Here is a 27,629-nt window from a genome sequence, read left to right on the forward strand (position 1 = left end):
GAAAGTCCGTAGCGAAACGGTAAGTCCGTAGCGAAACGGTAAGCAGATCTGAAACGGAAACAGATACGCTCTTATCAGACAGATTTTCTGCAAATATGAACAGATAACAAATAATAAAAACCTAACGAAATGCTCAATGAACCAATATGAACCATATAAGAAATAAGAATCAACCAAAACGGAGAAAATGATGGACATAAAGGAAATATGAAAAAGTTTTTGAAATGAAGAAAATGTAAACAAGAACATAACAGTTAGAATGAAGATCTACCTCGACGCCGTTCAAATAGTTAGAATCGGAGAACTCACATAAACCCTAGTATAAGAAACCTGCATGCAAATAGATCTAGGGTTAGAAATCGGCAATAGATAAACATAAATGAATTAGTTAGGTTAGAAGAGCTCTGATCGGGTTTGATTTGTATGAATATTGGAGGAAACGGAGATGTCGTCGCCGCCGGGCGCCGTCGCCGCCGGCCACCGTGAGTGAAGGAGAGAATTGGAGGAAGAGAGAGAAAAAAATTTAGTGAAATGAAAATATTTGGGTATTTATACAAACCTCTGATCCACTTCGCGAAACGCTAAGTGACTTAGCGTTTCGCGACAAGGGCAAAATCGTATAAAAAAAATATAACACCACGAGCGCAAAAAAAATTATAAAATTCCACCAGGTCAAATAAACCAACTTGCAAGGTCATTTCGTCAAATTTCCCAACATTTTTCAAGGTTTGGTTTTTTTTTTTATGAAAAAAAAATTATAATTAAAATATATTCCGAAAAATTATCTTAGGTAAAAAAAATAAAATATTTTAAAATAAATTTATAAATATATTTTATTTATTGAAATTTAATTCAGAAAACATTTTTTTAGAGCTACATCTAATTTAAGTTGGATTTAAACAAAACAAAATGTTGATTAATTTCTTGAACATAATTTTTATTTTAAAATATAACTTAATATAATATAAATTTATTGATATTTTTAATACAAATTCATACTCAATTCTCCACTACATAATTTATAAATAAAAGTAATTATTTTATTTAAATTCTAATCATATTTTAATGGTTAAATTAGGCTTTATTTTTTCATTTTTTTCTAATAATAAATTATTAAACTTTAATTTATAAATAATCTTAACTTAATTATTTAAAGTATCTACTTAATAATAATTTTTATCCTTAATCTATTTCCAAAAGATGTTGGCTTTATCTAATTAATTAATTAATTAATGAAATCCACAAAATATTCCATTTATTTTAAATCAACTCTAGCATAAAAATACACAGAAATGTAATCCAGAATTGGGTTGGGTTTTGATAAATTTAAATTCAATTATACTAAGTAAATTAAAATCCTATATTGGGTTTATTTGATATATAAATGATAATTGTTTGAATATTTAATAATTAATATTTGACATGTTTACAATTAATTTTAAAATTACTATCTAATAAAATCAAGTAAAAACATATAAAACATCAATTATATACTTTATTAAACTAAAACATAAAATCAAGTTTATATATTTATGAAATTTCTTAATATTAATTAATATGTTACGAGAGGACGGACAGATTGATTAAGTTATTTTAAGAAACTCTATGTTCGATTTTATTACGTGGGATATATTTATATAACCGACAGATAACATGTTTTTTGGTTCAAATTAGGTCGATATAACGATGAAACGATTAACATCTCAAACTTCTAATTTGTTAAGCTGTTTATTACAAACGCTTAGAATAACCAAAAAAAATCTTCGAATAACCGGTAGTCCAAAAGCTTTTAGAGTTTTAAAGATTTTTTTAATCATTTAATACTAAATTTATCAACTAAAATATAATAATATTTTTATTTTATTTTATAAAATTTAAATTAAAAGAAAAAAGGCATTCTAACAATCAAGTCAATTTAAAAAACTATCAGATTTTTTTTTTCAAAAACCTAATAAAAATCTCAAATATCCAAAAGATCAAAGAAGCTCTAAGTATATAGGGTAGTTTTAAGTTGTTTGCTTTCACCCTTTAATAGTTTGACATAGGTAATGAAATGTCTTTTATTTTTATTTTTTATTATGTACATGAAGATTGTATAATGATTTAGATATAATTAAAAATAAATTAAACTCTTTCAAATCAAGTAAATATCTCAAACTTGTTCTTTAAATAGATTATTATTTCATAATAAAATTGAAGATTACTATTTCTTTTAAATACAATTTTTAACAAGATTGTTTATTTAATTGGTTGTATGTATATTGTGTACTTTAAGAATCAAGGATTACAACACACCATTAGGTTTCATATGTTTTTTTTAGATATTATGAATTAAAATAAATATTTAATATATTAAACTATTTATATTATAAATTAATTATCTTAATTAAAATATATTTTTTTAAATATCATGCAATAGGAAATGATACTTAAGCATAAACACATAAATTTTTATACATTCCATCCCAATCTGTTCCTTTCTCAGATGTAACTTCTCATTTCAATTTGACAAAGATCTTAAAATTAAAAATTAACAAATTTAAACTCTTTAATTTCACCTCTCACATTAATATGATATTTTCAATAAACATGAATCTAAACATGAAGATATCATCAAAGCTCATTAAATCCAAGTTTGTTGTCACAAAATTTCCCAATGGTTATAAATATTAAAATTTATATTAAGAAGAGATTGTCAAAAACAATACACCATATCTATAATAAGTCAAACCCAAAAAAAACAACTTTTACTTTGATACATTATCAATAACAAACCTACAAAGAATAGTGAACATTTCAATCTTTTACTTAGAAACCAATTGGTGGGAGCCTGGAAGGTTACATCCATAAGGTTCTGTTCTTCTGTTTTTGCTCAAACCTCATTCCGATGATTCGCCAAACAGGTAACCGAGTAATGGAGAAACCACAGCCACGCTCAAACTGTTCCCCAACATTGCATACCTGCGAGAAAGAGAGAGCAACAAGATTTTTTGAATCTACAAAACCAAAATTGATAAATTTCGGAGTTCCAACAAGAATCGTATCAAACAAAATTTGATCTCATTGGATAATGTAACATAAATATTTAAATATTCGATACTCTCTGTAAACGCGATTCACAAACCTTTGTCGCAGGCTCACATGCGGAGGAAAACTGAATTCCTCTGGAAACGAATGAAAATTTGCAACCTGAAAAAGACCATTTAAGATGATGAACATATCTAGAGAATATAGATTTTGAAGAACTTCATTTCAGTTTACATACCTCCCTCGGGGTAAAATATCTGAGCTGTTTATCCTCCAAAGAAGCTTCTTTTTTATCTTTTAATTTTGCCTGGATAATCCAAAGGACCAAATGATAGTATAAGATGAGAAGTGCAAGAATGGGGATTGAATCCTGATCAGATGTTATCCAAGATGCACATGTTGTTAGCAATATTAGCTGATTAAGCTAGTTTGTCAGATAAAACTTATGATCATTCAAAATTCCTTTTCGAAAGATAAAAATAAGATGTGAAGAAGAGAAGGACATAATTACACTGGTGGTTGCCAAAAGAGAACCGGTGCCTTTAACATATCGAAAATAACTCTTTGTAAAACAGCAGCATCGTTTAGAATCAGGATAGACAATATCTGTATTAATTTAGGGTGGGAAATCATTCTTCATTCCACACAAAAAGAGAGCATAATATTCAAGAACATAATAAAGATATATAGTTACCCATTGCATCTCCCCATCTCTCAATTTGATTCGACGGAACCAAATACTGACTTAAAGACGCATTCGTGGATTCAGAGTTATCACTATTATTACACCTGTACTCGAGAAAATTATCTATTGGCTCACACGCATTAAGCAACTCATCGTGGCTCTTGTCATTACATTCACCAGTTGATGGATCATCGTGCACAACAGAGAGGGGGCCTGGAAAGCGGAGTAACTGTTTGTCGAAGAGTGGATTCTGAAACAAAGAGGGTTTCCTTTTCGCCTGCAGTTTTTAATTAGCGCAAATTATATAAGATAAAATGACCTTTATTGAATTCCCAAGGAAGCCAAATGGAACGTACAAAATTGATAATGCCCAACAAGAAGCATCGCCAAACAAGAAAGAGAACAACACTATGCGTCTATTTTGAAACACTTTATGTTTTTGGATCTGGATCCAGATGAGAAACAGGCAAATAAATGTGCTTCCAAATGGGAGCAATGAATCCACATTACCCAAACAAAATCTTACTTTTTAAAATAGCCCAAAGATGTTTCATAAGCCAGATCATTTACCAGTCTATTTCTGAGTTCTAGACCCCCTTCTCTTTTGGGAGGCCAATTCTTCACTTCTAGAATCTCTCACTAACTGCTCAGTATGGAAATCAAATGACATATTTGGTTTGATTGACAAATAGGTCTTTAGAATTTAAAGGGTTTATTAGGCAACAGCAGAAAGATATTGCCACTACTGGAACAGGACAATTTATTCTTAATTAGCAGGTACTATATATGTAGAGAAATAAAAGGTGTATGTTGTTTAAGAAAGTGGACTTGAATCCGACTCCTATCACTAAAGAAAGGGGAATAAGCTCGTTTTGCTTCTTCAGCTTGCATAAGACTGGTTTTGCTTCCTCAAAAAATGACTAAATTACTCTTGTCATCATTTTATTTCTTAACTCCGTTAATGTGTATTAGATGATTTAAGTACTTAACAGAGTTAACCAAGAATTTACTGTAGGAGTAATTTGAGCCATTTAAAAAAATTCTGAAAGCAAAAACCCATTAGGGTAGCTCAAGTGGCAAGAGTCTCTCCTAAGAAACCAAAGGTCTCGGGTTCGATTTCGACTAAAAACGCCCTAAGTTGAAGTGAGGACTATGACGGTAGGAATCGTGCTAGCTTCCTAAATTTAAAAAAAAAATTAGTAAAGCAAAACGAGTATGGCATAAATTGAGGAAGCAAAACAAGCTTTTGATGCAAATATGAAGTGAAATGAACTTCTACCGTTAAGAAATGTAGAAACACCACAAGTTGCAAACATGGTTAATTACTCCAAAGTTAGAACTTGGCTTTGTGCAGAAATCCTTATGACCAACAAGGGAACCAAAAAATTAAAGCTTACAACCAAAACACACTTGCTTTCTTTTCTCTTTTTGAGATCGTGATTTATTTTTCCAGTGGAGGCTAGCACAACACCCTATTGGCATGACCCTACTTCAATTAAAGATCTTTCAGTCGGAATCAAACTCGAGACTTCAACCTCTTAAATTCAAGACTATACTACTTGAGCTACTGTGAGTGAGTAAAATTGTTTACATCAAGCCTTCAATAAGTGAAATGATCATTGATTATTAAATCAGGCCACATTCAATGTCGAGAGAGAGAGAGAGAGAGATACCAGACAGAAATATCTCGGCCTTGAATATGGCACACCAAATTGCAAGGGACTTAAGATAAATTCTTGTGTAACAAACATAGTATCTTCCAACATTCCAATCATCCTTCTATGTGTGTCAGATGTCTACAAATAGATTTGAATAGAATATGAGTAAGAATCCACAACAACTAAAAGTAGCTTAAGTTACTCAAAATATGAAATACAAACCTCAAATCCCACAACATTTTCCACAAATATCATAAGAGGTGGTTGCAAGAGTCTAGGTATAAGTTCCACAATATTGAGAAAAGAGGATGCCCGAGCATCAGCTGAGCCCTTCTGAAGGCCTAAAAACCGATAATCTAAGTACAACATCTTTATGACAATAATAACAATAAATATTTACCTTGCCGAGTATAAGGTTGGCAAGGTGGCGAAAGAAGCCAAGCATGTGCTTTGTAACTGTCAAGATCAGCTACACTCAAAGTCTGGATATTTCCCTATTCTTGCCAATTAAGAACATAAAACTTCAATTGAAAGAATAGTAACAAGCGATATAAGCTATTGAGACGATTTAAAGTTTTTGAGTAACCAAAAATGGAAGAGAATACTTTCAGAAAGGAACTTGAGAGTCCACATCTACACATGACAAGTGTTTGTGGAGAAGAAACAATAGAATTGATATTGATGTGACTAAACAGTGTATCAAAATTTTATTTTTCAATTGTCTTCATAGAACACTCAAAATATATATATTAAAGACAATGGTTTCTTAGGTTGAGTGAAAACCTACTAAACAAACTTACTAGATTATAGTTTTCTTCTTAGTTCTCAAATTGACAGAACTAACCTGCTCTTCAAACAACATTTTGGGTACAGTTCTCTCAAGTTATAGAAGAAGAATGAGATACCTGGTAAGGGCGATGGCCGAAATTATGTTGGTAGACATCGTTGGCAATATCATTAATCTCAAATGCTTCAACTATTTTCGCATTAACACCAGCCTTCATAAGCGAATATCTCTGCCATAAACCTTAAACTCCATAAAGCAATACAAGAAAGATAGATAGATAGAGAATTAGGATCAGAGAAAAATACCATGCCGCCAATGCCGCTGTAAAATTCAAGGACCCTCCATGGCTCAACTGGTCGTTTGAACGGAGTCTCTTCCATTTCAGTCGGAGAACCAGAAAAGATTAATTTTTAATAATCAAAGTTAACATCTTTAGGGTTTCAACTTTGAAGAAGATAGACAAACAATTGGGAGAATAAATTATTATTTATTTTATTTGTTTAATATTATTATATTTAATTAAAATTAAAAAAAATGCTATTAAAATTATTAATATATTTTTTTAATTTTTGAATAAAATATTTACCAAAGAAGATTTTTAAAGTAGGCTTGATTTAAAAAAATTAATAAATTAATCAACAAACCAAAATTAGGAGTGAATAAATGAGTAAATTCAATATTTAGCTCAAGCACAAATTACATTTAATTAATTCCTTACACAACTAGTATTATTCACTATAAGGATTGGTTAGTACAAATTAAATATTATTTATTGGATAAATTAAATTTATTCAACTATTTTCGTGTACATTTAATTTTAGTGCATTTTTAAACTCTTGAGCTTGTCTTGATTAATTACATTTGACTTTTTTGATATATTTTCAAAAGGACAATTTAGCACACTTTTTACAAATTTAACACAATTTTAAAATCACATTTGTATTAAAATAAAATAATAAATTAAAAAATCATATATATATATAATGTTTAATTTTAATTTCCTTATTTATGAGTCGAGAATTATGCTTAATTTGAATATATATGGATGCGGGTGGGTTGACACTAGGGTTATAAATGAATCAAATACTTTTGATTCGATTCGGTATTTGTATTCGAATTTTGATATTCGTATTCGTAATTTTGTGATTCGAATTCGAATAAAAATATTCGATTCGATTCGACTAATAAACGAATACGAATACAAAATCAAGATATTCGATTCGGTATTCGCTAATATTTGATTAAATATTCAATTATATATATATATACCGTTTTATTAATTTTAATTTTATAAATATTATTTATTCTAAAACCCTAGTACATATATACATTTCTTCGATTGAAAACTTGAAACCCACATTAAAAAAAATCGAATCAAATACTCGAATCGGATCAAATAATACGAATATCAAATTCAAATCGAATACGAATCACATTAATTATTCGAAAAAATTTCGAATACGAATATGAATATTCGAATAGTTTCACGAATACGAATACAGTAATATTCGCTTCGATTCGATTCGTTTACAACCCTAGTTGACACGTCCATAAACTTTAAGCAGATCAAATTAAGAATGTTACATGTATGTGTCGAACTTACGACCTAACAAAAAAAATACAACCATTTAATCAACTAAGCTAATAAAATTTTATATTTTAAATTCAATACAAAATTTTATGGATCGTACGGCATTCCTATAAGTTCAATATATAAAAATATATAAATATATATATATATATAAGAGTAATGGAAACTTGGTCGGATCGCGGTTAAAAATAAAATTTAAAATAGTATAAGTGTTTCTTGAACTTGCAATTTAACGAAAACAAATATAATCATTTAATTATTAGGCGAAAGATAAGATGTTAGTAATAAATGAGAATGGTTAAAAATATGAATTAAAAGTGTGATAGTTATGTGGTTATATGAGGGATAAGAGACCAGTAACAAATGAGAGTGGTTAAAAAATATGAATCAAATATTTGATTGACCAAAGTGTGAGGTCACAAAGTTAAATTTCGATTGAGATTGGTAGTTGATTTTTCTAAGGATAAGAGACGTGTGAAAGTGTGATTGGGATGTGTTTGTCGAGGGATAAGAGACCGGTAGCAAAGAATCGTGAAATTACAAAATTAGAGGTTGATTGAGATTAGTGGTTAGTTTGCTGAGAAATAAGAGACGTATGAAGTTGGTGGTTAGTTTGTCGAGGAATAAGAGACGTAAGAATTTGGTGGTTGGTTTTCCGAGGGATAAGAGATGTGTGAAAATATTATTGAGATTGGTGGTTGGTTTGCCGAGGGATATGAGACGTGTGGAAATATGATTGGAATTGGTGGTTAATTTACCGAGGGATAAAAGGCGTGTAAAAGTGTGATTGAGATTGATGGTTGGTTTATCGATGGATAAAAGGCTAGTAATATTGGTTTGCTGAGGGATAAAAGACTTATGAAAGTGTGATTGGAATGTAGTTTGCCAAAAGATAAGAGGCTAGTAACAAAGGGTCATGAGACAATGAGATTACAGGTCGATTGAGATTGGTGGTTGGTTTACCGAGGGATAAGAGGCATGTGAAAGTGTGAATGTGATTGGTGGTTGGGTTGTCGAGAGATAAAAGGCATGTGAAAGTGTAATTTGGATTCGTGGTTGGTTTACCAAGGAATAATAGGCTGATAACATTATGATTGGTGGTTAGTTTGCCAAGGGATAAAGATGTCAGTAACAAAAGATCATAAAGTCACGAGATTAGAGATCGATTGTGATTGGTTATTGATTTGTTGAGGGATCAAAGTCATGTAAGTGTGAAAGTGTGAGGGTACAAGATAAGAGGCTGATTGGAATTAGGGATGACAATGGGATGATTCGGGGCGGGGAAATCATTTACCATTCCCGTCCCGTTTTTATTTCGGGGATTGTTTTACTACCATCCCCGCCCCATTCGGTCTTGGGGATTTCCCACGGGGAACTGTTTATACCATATTCTAAAAAATAAATATTTTTTTTATATAATCAAATTATATAAATAGATTTTTTTTATATAATATATATTGTAATATATTAAAAAATTATATTGTAATATATTAAAAAAATTATATTATTATAAAAAATAAACTTAAAACTCTTATAAAATATAATGAAAAAATAAATATGTTGGTGATTTTATATATTTAATTGTGTTTTTAGTATTCGGGGCATAATTGGGATAAAATCGTGATGGTTCGGGGTGGGAGACACAAATATCATCCCCGCCACATCCCCGTTCAACTACCGATCAAATCGGGGAAAAAAGCCTCAAACATGGCAATTTAGTTTGGTAATTGCGGGACAGTTTCAAATTTCCATCCTTAATTGGGAATTGGTAATTGTTTACTGATGAATAAGAGGCTGGTAACATTGGAATTAGTGGTTAGTTTATCGAGCGATAAGAGATCGATTCAGGTCGATGGTTGGTTTGTCAAGAGATAAGAGAGACGTGTGAAAGTGTGATTATGATTGATGGTTGGTTTGCCAAGGAATAAGAGGCGCGTGAAAAGTGTGATGTCACGAGAGGAAGAGGTTCATTGGAATTAGTGGTTGATTTGGCGAGAGATAAAAGAAGTGTGAAAATATTGAGGTCGCGAGATGAAATGTTAATTGGAGTTAGTGGTTGGTTTGTCGATGGATAAAAAGCTGATAACAAATGATCATAAGGTCACGCGATTTGAGGTCAATTGTGATTGGTAGTTGGTTTATCGAGAAATTAAAAGCATGTGAAAGTATGAGGTCACAAGATAAAAGTTTAATGAGATTAGTGGATGGTTTGCGGAGGGATAGAGACTGATAAGATTGAAATTGATAGTTGGTTTACTAAGGGATAAGAGCTTTGTAACAAAGGATCGTAAGATCATGATATTAGAGGTCGATTGTGATTAATGGCTAAAAATATATATGAATGAGATATTGATAGACCGAAATGTAAGATCACGATATTAAAGATTGATTGAGATTGATGGTTGACTTGTCGAGAGAATTAGAGACGTCTAAAGTGTGAGGTCACGAGATTGAAAGGTCAATTGAGATTTTGGTGGTTGGTTTAGCGAGGGATAAGATTCGTGTAAAAGTGTGGGAGGTCAAAATATTAGTAATGAGAGTTGTATATTGAGAAAAAGATTATTAATGATTATATGTATGACTGAGATAGTTGGTTGACTGAAGTGTAAAAGTGAGGTCACAAGATGAAAGATCAATTAGATTTGTGGTTGGTTTGTTAAAGTGAGGGAACAAGGTCTCGATAATGATATGAGATGATTGAGATACAAAATACTCGAAATGAGATCACGAGATTAGTAATGAGATGTTCATTGGAGAATAAAAAATATTGGTATTTAAATATATGAATGAATTTGTTTGTTTATCGAAGAAGTGAGAGTAAAAAGGTTGGTGATATAATCAGATGGTTGGTTTACCAAAAGTGATGGTAAAGATGTTGGTACCGTTGAAATGGTTAAGTGCAAGAGTGAGGTAACAAGATTAATAATATGAGAGGTCTATTATGTAAGAAATGATATTGTTGGTTAACCGATAAATGAGAGTAAGAGAAAGAGGTTGGTGTTGATGATAAAAAAGTTAAATGAATGTCTTCTTATCAAATTTGTTATCATTTTTTTATGAATAATGAAAACATCGATGAATGAGAGGAGGAAGACGATCACTAGGATGTCCAAACCATTGAAACTCTCTCATGATTAGATCATAGATATTGACGATGAAGAAGATAATGGAGACGATGAAAACAATGATGATGATGACGACCACAAATATGTGAGTATTGTTTATTTCAACTTTGTAATGTGATTTTTATTTATTCTTGTAACGTAAATGCATCATGCTAGCTTGTATACTGATATTATTAGTGTAAGTAAGTTTATTTTTTTTAAGTTTATTATAATTTAACTAATGTTATTACTATTATAATTAGATGTGATTTGTTTTATTTTATAAATTAAAAAATAGTTTAATAAAATTTAAAATATTATTTAAAATAAATTATAAATTTTATTTCGATAAAATAATAAATTATAAGTATATATGAAACAAAATAAAATATTTTATCTTTACAACAATAAAAAAGAAAAATTATTTTTCTAAATTATTTAAAAAAAATTATATATATATATATATATATATATATATAAATAAATAACGATACTTAAAATTTAAACTCACCACAAAAATTACAAAAATAAAGTAAATTTTCTTTTCTAATAATTATTTTCTCTATTCTAATATATATTTATTCTCTTATAATAACATTTTACTCTCTCTATATATAATTTTTACAAATAATAATAATTAATTTTTCTTTCATAATTATTTTTCTCTCATTAATTATATATAATAAAAAGTTATATATAATATATATTTACATATATGATGATATATGATGATAGAGAAATTAAAAAAATATCTTATATATTCTTTTCTCTATAACAAATATATATAGAGAAAAAGAATATAATTTCAAAAAAGTGATTAACACACCATACTAATTATGAATATAATGAACATGATCTTAAAAAAGAATAACATAAAGAATATTAAAAAAAAAGGAATATGATATTCCAAAAGACTTAGATCTCCTAAATAAGTGGACAATTCTAAAAGTAGAACCTAGATTAATATATCAACTAAGAACATTTGAAAAAATAGGTTTAAAACAAGTAGTAAATGAGTCAGTTTCACTAAATAATAGTGATATGATAATAAAATTGCTATTGGATATGGATATAGTATATTATAAACAAAGCTATAAATTTCTACATATAGGACTAGTACAGGTTGCATTTAAACCTTTAACCTTAGAGGGTTTACCAAAAAGCTTTATGACAACTTTAAGAGATAGAAGAAATCTAAATTGGAAACAATCCCTAATGAGAATAATACAATCTATTTTAGCTCAGGGACTAGTTTATTTTAACAATCCCAAACTTACAATTATTTTTATCTGATGCTAATATAATTGACTCCCTAACATTAAATGTTAAAACACATGGATATAATTATGCTCCTGGATCGAAAGTAATGTGTGTTTGTTATAGAATATACTATAAACCCTTATTCACTTTAAATCCACTATGTAGGAGAATAGATAAACCCAATAATGAAACAATTTTAATACAAACAAATTTTGATAAATCAAACATTACTAGAAGAAGACCAATTAAATGGGAAGAAATATCATTTCCAGATAACTGGAAAATATAACAAGTTGTACATGTACAATCAAAGGTCCAAAATTATAATAATATATTAGATATTTCTCAAAATGATGAGGGAAGTGTCGAAGTAAGATTTGACACGAGCCTAAAGATATCACAAAGACATAACTCGGTTAGATCATATATTTCACCATTATACTACAAAGTCGAATACCCTTCAAGGGCATCCACTTCTCAAATAAGAGAAACAACGCTTTTAGAAGGTTCAACTCCAATTACAAAAAAAAATTATATATTAACAGACAAAATATTGTTAGGGAAAATAATACACAAACCCTAAACGAAATAGAACTGACAATGTCGGAAATGGACTTTTCTATTTAAATGAATAGTACACCCAAAATAGATTTCAATACTGGTTCTCCAACCAGAAAAATAATTTCCAATGAATTCAAAAATCCAGGTTATACCCAATTCAGAAAATAGTTTTTTTTGAAAGTTTTCGCATTTCAGAAATAAAACAATTTGAAAAATAATTTTATGAATTCTGCAAAGAAAAAATGCTTTAATCCCTTTCACCTCATGGTTCATAAGCATTTATGTAAAAAAATTATATATCTGTAATTGAAAGAAATTTTAGGTTAGAAACAGGAAAAACCTATCTAGAAACATATCCACCTCAACAACCCTTTCATATTGAAAAGGGAGGAAAAATAATAAATTTCACGCCATACAAAACATTAATTGAAAATGATACACTCTCAATAACTTGCAAACATATTAATAATATGTTTGAACAACAAAATTACACAAGTCTATTTCTAAATATTCTAGGAGAACAATTACAATCCATAGAAAACAAAATTAAAAAATTAATAAAATTAATAAATGAAATTAAATGAGGTGCATTAAAAATAACCCCAAAAGAAAAAGAAGCTTCACCAAGCTTCCAATCACCTCCGATAATATTTGACTTCAAACTAAGGCCAATGCAAGAATTTGAAAAAATTCTTGAAGAAAAATTTAGCAAACTAAGTATCAAAATCTTAGACAAAGAATTTCAGTGGAAGGAAAACAAAGACCAGATTAATAAAATTAATAAATTGGCTAATAAACCTATACAAAGCAAATTTTACTATAACAGACCAACACCAATGGATGTTTTACATGAAGAATATACAAATACAATTGATATTAGTTATTCAGAAAACAAAATATATGAATGGAATATTGATGGATATTCAAACAAACAAATTTATAATACAGTACATAAAATGTTAATGTACTCAACAGTTTGTAAAAATAGTAAAAATACTGATAAAACAATAGCAACAATGATTGTTGTTGGGTTTACTGGCCAATTAAAAGGTTGGTGGGATAATTATTTTTCCCAAGATGATAGAAATTCTATTCTTAACACTGTAAAATAAGAAAATAATGGTCTAACTGAACATGCGGTTTATACACTAGCGATAAATATTATTGAACACTTCACGGGAAGGTTCAATGATAATAGTGATACAATTAGAACATTATTACAAAATCTAATGTGTAAAATGCTTTCAGATTTTAGATGGTATAAAAATATCTTTCTAAGTAGAGTTATGGAACTCCCAAAATGTAATAATGTCCATTGGAAATCAAAATTTATTGACGGCCTTGCTAGCCTGTTTGCTGAAAGAGTTAGAAGGAATCTCAAAAAAGGTAATTCAATGATACCATATGAAACCTATATACATGGTGTATTAATAGATACTTGTGTATAAGAAGAGATAGCCTTATGTAATGAGATAAGACTAAACCAACAAATTAAAAGACAAATTCAAAGCGAAAGACAACAATTAGGTCAATTCTGCCAACAATTTGGTATAGATAACCCAACATTTAGAAAGGATAGAAGGGTAAAATATAATAAGTTTCATAAATATAGAAAACCATCCCAAAAATACCCAGACATGAAAAATGAGAGGAGGGAAGAAAAATCTAAAATCAAGTCAAAAATTTTCAAAAATAATAGGAAGTGCCACAACTGTGGAAAATTTGGACACACATCAAAATATTGTTAGGCAAAGAAAAAAATTAATAATCTTGAAATCCCAGGAGATACAAAAAGATTAATAATTCAAACTTTACAAAACTCAGAATCTGAAGAATCAGATTCAGATTCAATAAGTAGTAATTCTGAAATAGATGATCTAAATAATGAAAACATTTCTAAATTAAGCTCAGAAGACACCGAATGTGAGCCTTGTCGATCATGATTAAATTGTCCTAAAAAAGAAACAAATAACCTAGATCAAAATCAAAATATTGACAAATCAAAATTATATAGAATCATATCTCAATTTTCAGATATGAAAGTTAATGTTTTAACCTCTAATCATGCTTTTGAATTATTAAAAGTTATTAGAGACTCAGAATTAAGAATGCAGATTATAGATCAGTTCAATTCTGAAGAATGAACTTCATCTTCTAAAGAAGAAGAAGCAAAGGATAAGAAATTAAATTATAATAAATCTTATACTATAAGTGAAGTAATTAACCAACTTAGACACAAAGTTCAAAACAAATAGAAGAATACAACTCTCAAAAATCTCTACAAAGAAATTAACAATTTAAAAGAAGAAATTAAGATATTAAAAAAGAAGAATATTATACAAGAATCAAGAATAACTTAGCTTGAAGATAAACCGCACGAAAATAATCAATCTAATGACAACAAAACAGAAATTGAAGAAAATATCTTCTCAAATTTTTTTTATCCACAATAGAAATGTTTAAATCCCAAAAATGGCACAGAAGAATATCTCTTCTAATAGATAACCATTATACAAGGTCATTTACTACTCTTGTTGATAGCAGAGCAGATTTAAATGTTATTCAAGAAGGACTAATTCCCACTAGGTATTTTTATAAAACGAGCCATACCATGTGGCATGCAGGTGGAGATAAACTCCAAATCCAATATAAGCTTCTAAAAGCCTATGTACTGATAATAAGTGCATTCCTCAAAGTTGTATACTTGCTAAAGATATATCAAATCAGGTCATACTTGGAACCCCATTTTTAAACACCATTTACCCAATTAAGATGATTGATAATAAATGTATTACATGAACTTTTTAGAAACACGATATTTTTCTAGAATTTATTGTGGAGCCACTTACTAAAATGTTACATAGTATATATGATAATATCAAAGCAAAACAAGATCAAATATATTTTCTAAAACAAGAAATAAGTCTTATAACAATATATGAACAACTAGAAAATCCCAAATTACAAGAAAAAATAGCTCTACTAAGAGACCAACTTTCAATAGATATTTGTAATGAACATCCTAATGCATTCTGGGATAGAAAGAAACATATAGTTTCACTACCCTATGAGGAATCTTTTAATGAAAAGAATATTCCTACAAAGGCAAAACCTTGCCAAATGAATTCAGAATATCTAGAATTATGCAAAAAGGAGATAGATACTCTATTACAGAAGGGGTTAATAAGTCCATCACAATCACCCTGGTCATGTACGACTTTCTATGTAAATAAACATCAGATATCGAAAGAGGCGTACCAAGGTTAGTAATCAACTATAAACCCCTCAACAAGGTATTAAAATGGATTAGGCATCCAATTCATAATAAAAAGGATCTATTAGATAGACTATATGATAGTTTAATATTCTCAAAGTTTGACTTGAAATCGGGATATTGTCAAATTTAGATTGAAAAATCTGATAGATATAAAACATCATTCAATGTCCCTATAGGACATTATGAATGGAATGTGATGCCATTTGGATTAAAAAATACTCCATCTGAATTTCAAAAAATTATGAATAATATCTTCATTCCTTATAACACATTTATAATTGTTTACATTGATGATATACTAGTCTATTAAAAAACAATTGAAACTCACTTTAAACATTTAAATATGTTTAAAACAATAATAACTCAGAATGGATTAGTAATTTTTAAGCCAAAAATGGATATTTTCAAAACAAGAATAAGGTTTTTAGGTCATATCATTGAAAAGGGAAACATTATTCCTATTAATAGAAACATAGAATTTGCGGAAAAATTCCTGAATATAATCACTGATAAAACACAGTTACAAAGATTTTTAGGCAGCCTCAATTATGTGGCTCCGTACTATAAAAATTTAATAGAAGATACATCAATCTTATATGATAGGTTGAAAAAAACCTAAAACCAGGGTCAAGTCATCATACAGATGCAATTAAAAAAAATTAAAAATAAAGTAAAAGTACTTCCTTGTTTAATGATAAGTAACCCAAATTGGGAAAAGGTAATTGAGACTGACACTTCTGACATAGGATTCGGTGGAATATTGACTCAATTAGATCCAGAAACAAAACAAGTCTATCTTGTCAGATTCCATTCAAGAAAATGGAACAATTCTCAAAAAAATTATGCGACAGTCGCCAAAGAAATTCTCGACATAGTCAAATGTGTTTTAAAATTCCAAGATGATTTATATAATCAAAAATTTATTATACGAACAGACTGCAATGCAACTAAATTTATGTTCCAAAAAGACTTTAAACATGATGTATCAAAACAAATGTTCGCCAGATGGCAAACTCATTTAGCCCCATTTGACTTTGAAATAGCATATAAAAAAGGGATAGATAATAATCTTCATGATTTCTTGACCCGTGAATTTTTAAATTTACAAGAATGAGCGCAAGGGGTTATGAACCTTTCTCTAATAGAGGAAGGGGATCCTCCTCACTCAGAGGAAGATGTCGAGGCAGAACACAAGAAATCATATCTCAATATGGTAAACAAAAGCTGATGGCAATGGATCTCTCCCAAAATACTGACACTCAAAAGGACAATCCAACGTACGCTAAAATACTTCGATGATGAATCAAAATCTAATAATATTGGATTTATGAGAAATGAATATAAATAAATTATATTTCTCCTAGAAGAAAAAGACCTCAAATGGAAAAGTGAGCCATGGACAATAATGCAAAGGTATTGGGATAATACATTCACACCATTGAGGACTTATAAGTCCCAAATGTTTTACGAACAAATACTTATTCAAAGTGGATCATGTGAAATATCACATTTCTCTGGCGCAAATAAAGAAATTTATAATTTTAGAAAAATAATAATAAAGAAGACAATATCTTTAGAAGACTGGGGAATATCCCCAATGAAAGAAAGAGAATTGTCGTTTAATAAAACAACGACAATCAAATTTAATTATTGGGACTACTGTGATTCCTTCACTAAGGTACTAAATTATGAAAATAATAAATATAAATATAAATATTTCTGGTTCATCAATGTATGCACAAATGTTTATAGAGGAGATATTCCCCACTAGTTCATAAACTGGTTTTACTGTTTTGGTCATAGCCCAAAGGTTTTACTAGAAGAAATCAAGGTCCTATTTGATAAATGGAGCGATATCTCCCCCCAACTTCTGAAGAAACAAGAAGCTAATTTATATATTGAAGGAATAGCTTCATGTTTCTTTTCTACAGAATTTTCCATTCCCTGGATTTAGAAATGGATACCTGAATTTGGTTATGCCAAAACAGGCATTCCTTGTCTATTTAGATCATCACATTATAAATTTTGCGATAAAATGATGAGAATAGATTAGGAAACGAGTGAGCAATTCGGGAAAGAGACAATGGACCTCCTACACTAGCAAATAAGCCTTTATAAAAAAAAATGACAAGTAGCTGAAGTGCCCGTCCCCTTTTGATTATATCTCCAAAAAATTCTGAATGAGGTCAGAGAACTTATCAAAAGGGCAGATAATATCTGCATACATTGAAGAAATGAAGAAAAACTTTTATGTCCAAATTCGAAGATGATAATAAATCAAACAAATCAGATTCAACTATGACATCTGATTATCTACAAGACGCTCAAAGTGATGTCGGAATTGAAGACATTTTCGAAGCAATCAAAGACTTTGGTTGAAAAAATTTTAAGGAAAGAAGTTGGATCACCATCATCCAACCAATTTAAGATTTAAGTGGGAAACAAGATCCGCAATGTGCGGAAGAAAGGGACTAGATCCGCAATGTGCGGAAAAAGGGACAAGATCCGCAATATGCGGAAAAACTTATTCCGGGAATCCCGGGATGCACTGTTCAATTTTTAACTTTTGTAAAATATTTTCCTTTAAATAGCTGTTCATTTTCGGTTGGTAGGGGAGGCGAAAACGACCCCTCTAATCTCTATTGTACTCTCTCTCTATTGTACTCTCTATCTATCACTCTCACTATCACTCTCTTGTAATATATTTCAAGTTTGATCAATAAAAGTGTGAATTTCGTTGTGTTTAGCCTTCAGTTCCGGGTACGTTTCTATTCTTTCTACGTATTTAATTTTATGCTTTAATGTTTAGCCTAATAGGTTAATCTCATTATGTGTTGATCATGTCGGTTAACTACCCTACCTAAAAAACATAAAATAAAATAAAATAAATAAAAAAAGTAATTAATAAATAATTATAACTTATCTTAGAAGTTTGAATGGACATCAAGGATGGATATGAAGTGCCGATCCCTTTTATAAAATTGTACTTTAATTTTGTGTTCCTGTTTAGTCCTATTTGACCACTGTTTTGGCGCGTTAAACATTGTGGAACTTTAAATTAAAGTTAAATATTATAATTGGTTGATAGACATTTCTATATATCCTAAACAAACATTTGTCCTTCTCCAAATTCTCTATAAGCTCTATTTTATTTATTATTTATCCTAAAAATAATGGTATCATATATATATATATATATATATATATATATATATATATATATATATATATATATATATATATATATATATATATATTATATTATATTATCAATATATATATAAAGTTTTAATAAATGATAAATAATAATAACTATTTTTTTTCTAATTATTTTCTCTATCATTAATTATATATATATATATGATAGAGAAATTAAAAAAATAAAAAAATATTTTATCTTATAAATTTTTCTCTCATCATATATATATATATAGAGTTGTAAATGAATCAAATACTTTTGATTCGATTCGGTATTCGTATTCGAATTTTGATATTTGTATTCGTAATTTTGTGATTCGAATTCGAATAAAAATTTCGATTCGATTCGACTAATAAACGAATACGAATACAAAATCAAGATATTCAATTCGGTATTCGCTAATATTCAATTATATATATATATATATATATTATATATATATTATATATATATATATATACCATTTTATTAATTTTAATTTTATAAATATTATTTATTCTAAAACCCTAGTACATATATATATTTCTTCGGTTGAAACTTAAAACTCAAATCTAGTCATTCTGCTGCTAATCACTCAAAACCTACCACCGCCTCCATCTCATCTTTTCTCTTCTCCAGTCGACGTTACTTCGGTCGCCGCCTCATATATATACTATTTTATTTGTAAGTATAATTTTTTTTTATTAATTGGTAATAAATATTAAATACAAAATATATAAACATACACAAAATAATAAAATTATTTCAACAATTTCAAGTGGTCCAGCAGTTAAAGTGTTCACATTTTATGCTTAAAATCAGGGTTCGAATCTCAATACATGTAAATTTAGATTTTCAAGAATGCATTAAAAAATGATACAAGCATCTAAAAGTGTGAGGTCGGAATTAGTGGTTGGTTTGACGAGCATTTGAAAGTGTGAGGTCACGAGATGGATGTCGAGTGGTGGTGGTTTGTCCAGCTTTGACGTTGAATAAGAGGTATGTGATCAATTGTGATTGGTTGTTGATTTGTTGAAATGGGAGTAAAAGAGAGGTCGACTAAGATTGGTGAATGGTTTGTCAATTGGATAAAGATGCATATGAGGGGATACAAAAACATGAAAAAGTTTGAGTGGAGGGTAGTGCGTGAAAAAGTGTGAGTTGGGGGTAGTTGTTGAGTTTTGACGATGTGATAAGAGGTGTGTGATCAATTGAGATTGGTTGTTGATTTGTTGAAGTGAGTATAAAAGAGAGATCAACTAAGAATGATGAGTAGTTTGTCGAGGGATAAAGTGTGAGTTACGAGATGATAGTCAATTGAGGGGTTAGTAGTTGAATTTGACGAGAGATAAGAAGTGTGTCATCAATTGATGTCGACTAAGATTGGTGATGGTTTGTCGAAGAGGGTCGTATGAGGGGTTAAGTGAGTGCCGTTAACATTAAGTCTAGATTAAACTTATTAATTATATTTGAATAATATTAATTTTGTCTAAAATATTTATAAATAAATAATATTTTGTATATATTCTTATCCATTCATTTTTTATTATAATTTAGATAATTAGCACTAAGGAAGACAATTAAGCAAGGAATACATTTACCATTCTCACCTATTTTACTTGGAAATTTTATTTTACTATGCTCAATTCAATTTCGGAAAATTCTCAACACCATTATATCATATTCTCTATTAAAATATATATATATATATATATATATAATATTTCTTTCATAAAATTGCAAAATAAATAAGAGAGAAAACAGACCCTAATAAAATAATCCGAAAGAAAAGATAATTCAACCCATCATTTTCAATTGAACTATGAATCAATTGGAAAGAGTGATAATGCCTAAAAGATGAGGAGCGCCTTAAAGCCTAAAAGAGAAAATATTAATATATAATCTAAATAGGTTCAATTTTCTAAAGCAATTTTTTTTCTTACATTAAGTTCAAATCTCCTAATTTTTTTTATATTAGGTTAAAACTCCCCTCTAAATTTTGGCTCATTCTTCACAAATAAATAAAATACAATGTTACAAAATGATCAATGTTTTGAGTGCATGACAAATGAAGGTATATATTAGTACTGCATGACAATTGAAGGTATATTATCTTTCAAAAAATAAACTATCCCTAAATCCTAATGATTGCTGAATAAGGTAATGCTTTCACTATAGAGAAATGGTTTCTATCTAAATTTATATTAGTTTCTCCATGAGAAACAAAGTACATACAATTAACCTAATATTCCCCAAATTTTAACCATTCATAAATGATACCCACCAAAAACGACTTAAGTTAAAGTGGAGGGTCACGACTTTCTAGGGTCGTGTTACTTTCCTCTACAACGCCAGAAGAGCAATTCTATAGTTCATATTCCTTGAGCAAAATCTATATAGTATTTCTAAATGAAGGAATATCAATTACAACATAAACTTAAGTGGAACCAAATATCTCACACTGAATGTTCCTAAAGTTAAAAAATAACAAAAACAATAACAATTATCCAAATCTAGAAAGGAGAAAAACAATAAGGTAAAAATAATGTCTGAAAACATAACAGTTTGCTTTATTAGTATCCAGAGATTGAAACAGATAATTTCTTTATAATCCATTTTGGGTTCAACCAGTATAAGGAATATTCCATCCCACCAAAACAATTAAAAGAATCCAACACTGACTAGAAAAGACCCCAATAAAAAAATGTCAGAAGATCTAAAAACCAATTGGATCAGGTAGTTCTGGTTCCAAACCGAACCATCTGATAAAAAAATAAAAATTTCAGTTCTATAATGGACCTGGAGACAATCTTATGCGACAACAAGCCCTTTATTCCAGGTGTTTCTGCAAACACAACAACAACAACAACAACAAACAGAATGAGCAAAGAGCATCATTATTATTATTAATCTTAGGATTAAAAAAAGTTACCTGTATTTCTTTTCTTTCATTTTCTTGTAACATCATCATCTCGAGGCTTGTTGCATGGGACTAAAGTTGGAAAAGAAGGAACTGACTGCAATATGAACTTACGAGAACTTCTCAGAGGTGGTAAAGAAGAAGATCCATGATTAATTTGTGGAGGAGACACGCGCTTCTTATTTGGGGACCTAACTTTAGTAGAATTCAAAGAATGGTGGTTATTATAATTGTCTTTCAGTATGTCAGGAGTGTCATCTGAATCATCCTCCCTGAGAATTTTCATTCCACAGAACTGAGTTAAACGGGTCATAGAAGAACTACGCCATTGTGTGGAACCTGTTGATGAAAAACCGGTATTCTCGGGACACATTAGGATGTTTGGATTATCAAAAACTGGCATTGTTAGTGGGGCAGGTGGTGAAGAAGTGAACTGGGAACTGCCAAATTGCTCCAAAGATTGTGCTGCTGGTGCTGTAGTAGCAAATTCATTTCTACAAAACCAAGTTTTTAAATGTTCAGAAACAATATTTTGGAAAATACATAAAGGCTCAACCAGTTATAGAAAAACAGAAAAAAAAAATATAATATATCAAATGTAACTTTTAAATGTTCTTAAAACAAAAACAAAATGTATGAATCAACTTTTTTTTAATTATTGAAAATACAATAATTAAGAATACTAAATAATGATATAATAATAACAAATAAAGTTAAAATGAAAAGATAACAAAACTTATAACTTGATTTAGAATATTTTGATAATTTGACCTAAATAACTCACATTTTCAAACACGATCTTTATGGAAAAACAATTCGAGCTTATTTCGAAATAACCCACATCAAACAAAAGCCAATATCTTAAAGATTTAATTTATGAAATGATCCTTGATTTCATTTCCCTAGATTTAACATGGTTAACCTAAGGATAGTTTCATGAGTCCATCATTAATCATTTTTCCAAAATTTGACCTAAATGACTGACTTTTCCATTGAACAAGATCTTTTGAAAAAAAAAAATCGAGTTTATTTCAAAATAATGCACATCAAATAAGTAAATATCTTAGAGATTTAATCTAACTATTTATGAAATTATCCTTGATTTCATTTCCCTAGATGTAACATGGTTAACCTAGGGATGGTTTGATGAGGTATTAATCATTTTCCAAAATTATTATAACAATTTAGAAATATCAAGGATATTTGACCTACAAAAATTAATAACCCCCCCTAAAAAAATTATTTCAAAATAACCCTATATAAAACAAGCTCCCATTTGAATCACATTGAAAAAGATCATACCCAGTATCCAGAAATGCTGGTGCCAAAGATGTTGAGTTGCAAGGACTGCAAGAGATGCGATTCTGATAGGCTATTTGATCATGTGTACTTCCAGATGTCTCATTAATGGTTCCCTCAGCAACTACATCTTCAGTAAGCACATAATCTGGAAAAGTTTAACTCTTAGGAACCAGAGTAATGAATTACCAATACAAATGCAATGTATCATAAATCAAACTAAATTGCCTTTGTGTGAGATTAAGTTCAGTTTCCAAAGATTGGTGGGTGATGTGAAACTTTACCTTCTTTTTTACCAAAGCTATTTTTACAGTCTTCACATCGGCATCCATCCGAGCATCCAACATTAGCCTTTATAAAAAGAAAAATTGAAACAAAGTCCACATAAGCCCTAAGTAAAGAAAAGTGTGAGGAAAATGATTGGTAATCCTCCTGCATAGTTAATAATAAGAAATGGAGACCTGATAGCATTCACAGTACTTCTTCAGACACATAGACTTTTTGCAGTTGCATCCTCTTTTGTGCCTTGCTGAAGATGGAGTTGAAAGATTGGTGGCATCCTCCTGCAGACATATTTCTAACATCTTAAAATCTATTAAATAAATAAAATAACATCATAAACTATTGATTGTTGTAAGGATTCATACCCTGTTACTAACAGCAGGTGATTTTGAATATTGCTGAACAACCTTCGGGGCAAATGCAAGCGGATTCCGGGATTCAATGTGTTGGCGAGTCTCAATAACTGTCCCTTCATATCCAGGTCTATTGAAACAATCTTGGCAAGTACAAGTTTCAGCGCAATAAACCCCAGCAGCAAAACAGTCACAATAACTGCAAAATAATCTCAATTGGAGTAAACTCGAAATAGCAAGTCAAGGTTCTATAAAAATCACCCTTCAAGTTACTTACAGTTTCAAACATTTTGTCTTCTTACAGTTGCATCGCTTGCAACCATCATTTTCATCAGCAACCCTCTTTCTAAAATAAGCAGAAATGAGGTATATTATATATCGGTTACCAAATTATGGAAGGGAAAAACATCAATAGAATATATTGTTAGCAAAATAAGAAGAAGCTTAACCTTTTCTTTGGGCGGTTGACTTGATTCATATAAAATTCTGATGGGGACTTTCCCTGATCACTTGAATCATATTCTATTTGTTTAAACAGAAAAGAACTGTTTGAATTAGTGACCACATTAGGAGAGTCTAGGATGTATAACCAATAAAAAACTATTTTGTTACCTGAAACTGGATTGACAATATTTAGTGTGCTACTCTCTATTTTTTCTGGCTCGGAAGAACTTGGAATAAAAAGATTATTATTTGGCTGCAGGCTGTAACAATCTTTGTCTGTTGTTTTCATTCTAACAGTTGCTCCAGGATTAGGTGTCATGGAACTGCAAAGGCTGTTCAGATGCAAGCCAAAACCAGTTGGCTTGGAGACGGTTGAAAATACAGGACTCCTACACCTGTTAGTTGCAGCTGGTGCTGTATTTGATGATTCTATCACCTTTGGATCAGCAGGATTAGCCCGCGAGCTTGAACTGTTCATATTTTTGTTGAATGTATGATAGGGAATTGGATGATCAGCGTTTGGAAACCGAAGACGTGTATGCCCATGACCTTCTTGGTAAACCTACAGGAACTCTTGCATAAAGCACCAGGAAAAAACCCACATGCACATAGATGTATGTACTAGGAACAAGATGCATTGAATACTATATTTCAAGGGTCAAAATAGTTAAGTGTATAGAAAATAAAACTGATGAAACAAAAAAAAACAATTAGGTACAATTTGACATGATTTGTCATGAGTTAATCCAGAAACAACATCAAGAAAAATATTGAATCAACCAAATGAAAATATATAAATTTTAAAGACTTTATATGAAAGTTGATTTGACAAAATGTGGAATAATGCCTTGAAAGTATTTAAAGACTATTTTACTATTATATTGACTCATTTCAAGGGTTAAAGTTGTGTTTCCGATGCTCCTATCATAGTACCGAGTTAAGTCATTCACGTCTTACCAAACTAAGCAAGATTTTTAAATATAGATAATTAAGTGATCTTAAATAACAGCTATTAACAAAAGTTAATTCAAATAAGCACTTAATTATTTCAAGTAAGTGAAAAGATATGTCATCAAACACCTCCTCATTCAGATACTAACAAACATTTTCCATAAAGTAACAAGAAAAATCGACAAAGCAGGTACACTGCTGATCTCTTCTTTCTAACACGTACCTCGTTTGAATCTGGTTCAACTGGATAATTATCAGATGATGATATATCTATACAATTGGCAAAGCCATATTGATCATTCTTATCATCACATGGTGTTGGTATCAAGTCACTACCAGGATAATTTGAAATTGAATTGACTAATCGGGATGGGTTTTCACCATTTGCTGGTACAGGACTAACCAAGTAGGTATTAACCAAGTTCACTAAAGGTGCGCCGCTTTTATGTGAACCTTTAGGATTAGGAACACACTCATCATTTAATCTGTGAAAAGAAACAATGTATTTTGGTGAGTTTTTCAGTCAAATACTGTATTTTAATCTGGAAGGAACTGTTGAACAAGATAAACAACATCAAACCTTCTCATTTGACTAACTTGTTGAAATGGATTAAGATGCGGCAAACTGAATATTGGAGGAAAACTAAAATCAGAGAAGTCTGATTCAACAGGAGATATATTCACAGGCCTTATTGGTGAAAGGCAACCGAAAATAGCACAATCCTGATGGTGGAGGAGACAATGAAAGAGTGCATGGTTAGATAATAAAAAATATTCAAAAAGTAAACAAATATGAGATAATTGAATTACAATTTAGGGTTCCTTTCTCATATCACATGATACAACACTTCATCAATAACCTATAATTCCAATATTCGCTCTTTTGTCGTGTTATGTTAGTTATTAAAGGTAATGATTACTCAAATTAATTACTATCATTGACAATTCTTCTATCGTATTGAAATAAGAACATTCGTAAATGAGATCGCATTTTGGTAACTTATAATTAAAGAATTCATTCACCACCGTGTTAAGACATTTGATTGGCAGTTACAGAATCTCTACATCAATCTTAAGAGAGTTCAAAGATACATACATCTATCCGTTTGGATCGATTCTCAAATCTTAAATAAATCTGAAGAAAACAAAAAAGGTGATCATTCATTCCTAAATAGCAAGAGATCAAAACTCCTCTTCTTGTTAGCATCTTAATTCAATCTCCAAACAAACAAACACAAATTGCATGGATTTGGTGGATTATCTATCAAATATAGATATCAATTTGCAAGAGAGATTAGATATTTGATTGGCGGTTACAGAATCTCTACATCAATCTTAAGAGAGTTCAAAGATACACACATCTATCTGTTTGGATCGATTCTCAAATCTTAAATAAATCTAAAGAAAACAAAAGAGGTGATCATTCATTCCTAAAGAACAATAGATCAAAACTCCTCTTCTAGTTAGCATCTTAATTCAATCTCCAAATTCATATACACTACAAACAAACAAAGAAATAAAAGTTGCATGGATTTGGTGGATTATCTATCAAATACACATATCAATTTGCAAGAGAGATTAGATATGAAAGAGAATATACATTAACTGAAAAAGTATCTGAGTTTCGAACTGAAACAGCGGCGGCGGCGGTGGCGGTTCCCGCTGCGGCGAACTTGTGAAAATCTCTAGCGTTTCCGGGAGATTTCATAATTTGAAACAGAAACCCTAACCGTATGTGTTAGTTTCAACATCTTGTTCTCTCCCAATTGATCTACTTCAATTCTGTATATGATCGATAAACAGATTCCCGACTTTTTCGTGATGATTTCAGTAACAAATTCCTTTGAAATCGAAAGGAACTGATAAATCTTTTTGGAAAGTGGGGGCGGAGAAATGAAATTGGGAGAGAAATGAGAAGTTTGAGGGTAATTTAGGGCGGGTTTTAAATTATACAGTATTGAGCGGGAAAGAACATTTATATATATATAATAGGGTTTTTAATTTTTGGGCTCTTTTATTTAAGGCCTATTATACATATACTATTATGGGCTTAAACTATTGATTAATTAGCCCAATATTTTTTTATAAACCAAAGTTATTAATTAAAGACTTTAAAATTTCAAGCATAATTGGTAAATTTCAAGAATTAAATCAAGATATTTTATAATACAATTCATTAATTAATAATACGACAAGATGCGACGTTAAAATTACTTTTTGTCGTTACATCGGAATGTTCTAAGACATTATTT

The 27,629-nt window shown here is 29.9% G+C and overlaps 2 protein-coding genes across 2 annotated transcripts; both read right to left on the reverse strand.

Annotated features, from left to right (window-relative positions):
• Positions 1 to 2,657: 2,657 nt before the first annotated feature.
• Positions 2,658 to 6,595, reverse strand: LOC124931435 (tRNA (cytosine(38)-C(5))-methyltransferase 2). The gene is made up of 10 exons (XM_047471894.1): positions 6,463 to 6,595; positions 6,276 to 6,386; positions 5,771 to 5,864; positions 5,593 to 5,711; positions 5,386 to 5,508; positions 3,722 to 3,989; positions 3,539 to 3,633; positions 3,266 to 3,334; positions 3,125 to 3,189; positions 2,658 to 2,961 (listed from the first exon to the last, which is right to left on the reverse strand). The coding sequence occupies exons 1-10, from the start codon at positions 6,535 to 6,537 to the stop codon at positions 2,880 to 2,882; spliced, it is 1,101 nt and encodes a 366-aa protein (XP_047327850.1). The 5' UTR covers positions 6,538 to 6,595; the 3' UTR covers positions 2,658 to 2,879.
• Positions 6,596 to 23,292: 16,697 nt separating this feature from the next.
• Positions 23,293 to 27,250, reverse strand: LOC124930560 (protein tesmin/TSO1-like CXC 2). Its single transcript, XM_047470892.1, has 10 exons — positions 26,978 to 27,250; positions 25,958 to 26,100; positions 25,601 to 25,862; positions 24,595 to 24,988; positions 24,432 to 24,504; positions 24,260 to 24,328; positions 23,995 to 24,181; positions 23,809 to 23,910; positions 23,632 to 23,698; positions 23,293 to 23,495 (listed from the first exon to the last, which is right to left on the reverse strand). Exons 1-10 carry the CDS (start codon positions 27,083 to 27,085, stop codon positions 23,293 to 23,295), a joined length of 1,608 nt encoding a protein of 535 aa, XP_047326848.1. The 5' UTR covers positions 27,086 to 27,250.
• Between the last annotated feature and the right edge of the window lie 379 nt (positions 27,251 to 27,629).

Source organism: Impatiens glandulifera, chromosome 3 (assembly GCF_907164915.1).
Source record: "Impatiens glandulifera chromosome 3, dImpGla2.1, whole genome shotgun sequence".
Taxonomy (NCBI): Eukaryota; Viridiplantae; Streptophyta; class Magnoliopsida; order Ericales; family Balsaminaceae; genus Impatiens; species Impatiens glandulifera.

What these genes read in the sequence shown, in the direction of transcription:
- LOC124931435 (XM_047471894.1), bottom strand. Translation starts at nt 6,537, where the DNA reads ATGGAAGAGACTCCGTTCAAACGACCAGTTGAGCCATGGAGGGTCCTT. An exon ending in TCGGCCATCGCCCTTACCAG is followed by an intron (nt 5,865 to 6,275) that starts GTATCTCATTCT and finishes TGGCAAGAATAG; the next exon opens with GGAAATATCCAGACTTTGAG. An exon ending in CTCTTTTGGCAACCACCAGT is followed by an intron (nt 3,335 to 3,538) that starts GTAATTATGTCC and finishes TGGATTATCCAG; the next exon opens with GCAAAATTAAAAGATAAAAA.
- LOC124930560 (XM_047470892.1), bottom strand. Translation starts at nt 27,085, where the DNA reads ATGAAATCTCCCGGAAACGCTAGAGATTTTCACAAGTTCGCCGCAGCG. An exon ending in CAAGTTAGTCAAATGAGAAG is followed by an intron (nt 25,863 to 25,957) that starts GTTTGATGTTGT and finishes TTCTTTTCACAG; the next exon opens with ATTAAATGATGAGTGTGTTC. An exon ending in GTCAACCGCCCAAAGAAAAG is followed by an intron (nt 24,329 to 24,431) that starts GTTAAGCTTCTT and finishes TGCTTATTTTAG; the next exon opens with AAAGAGGGTTGCTGATGAAA.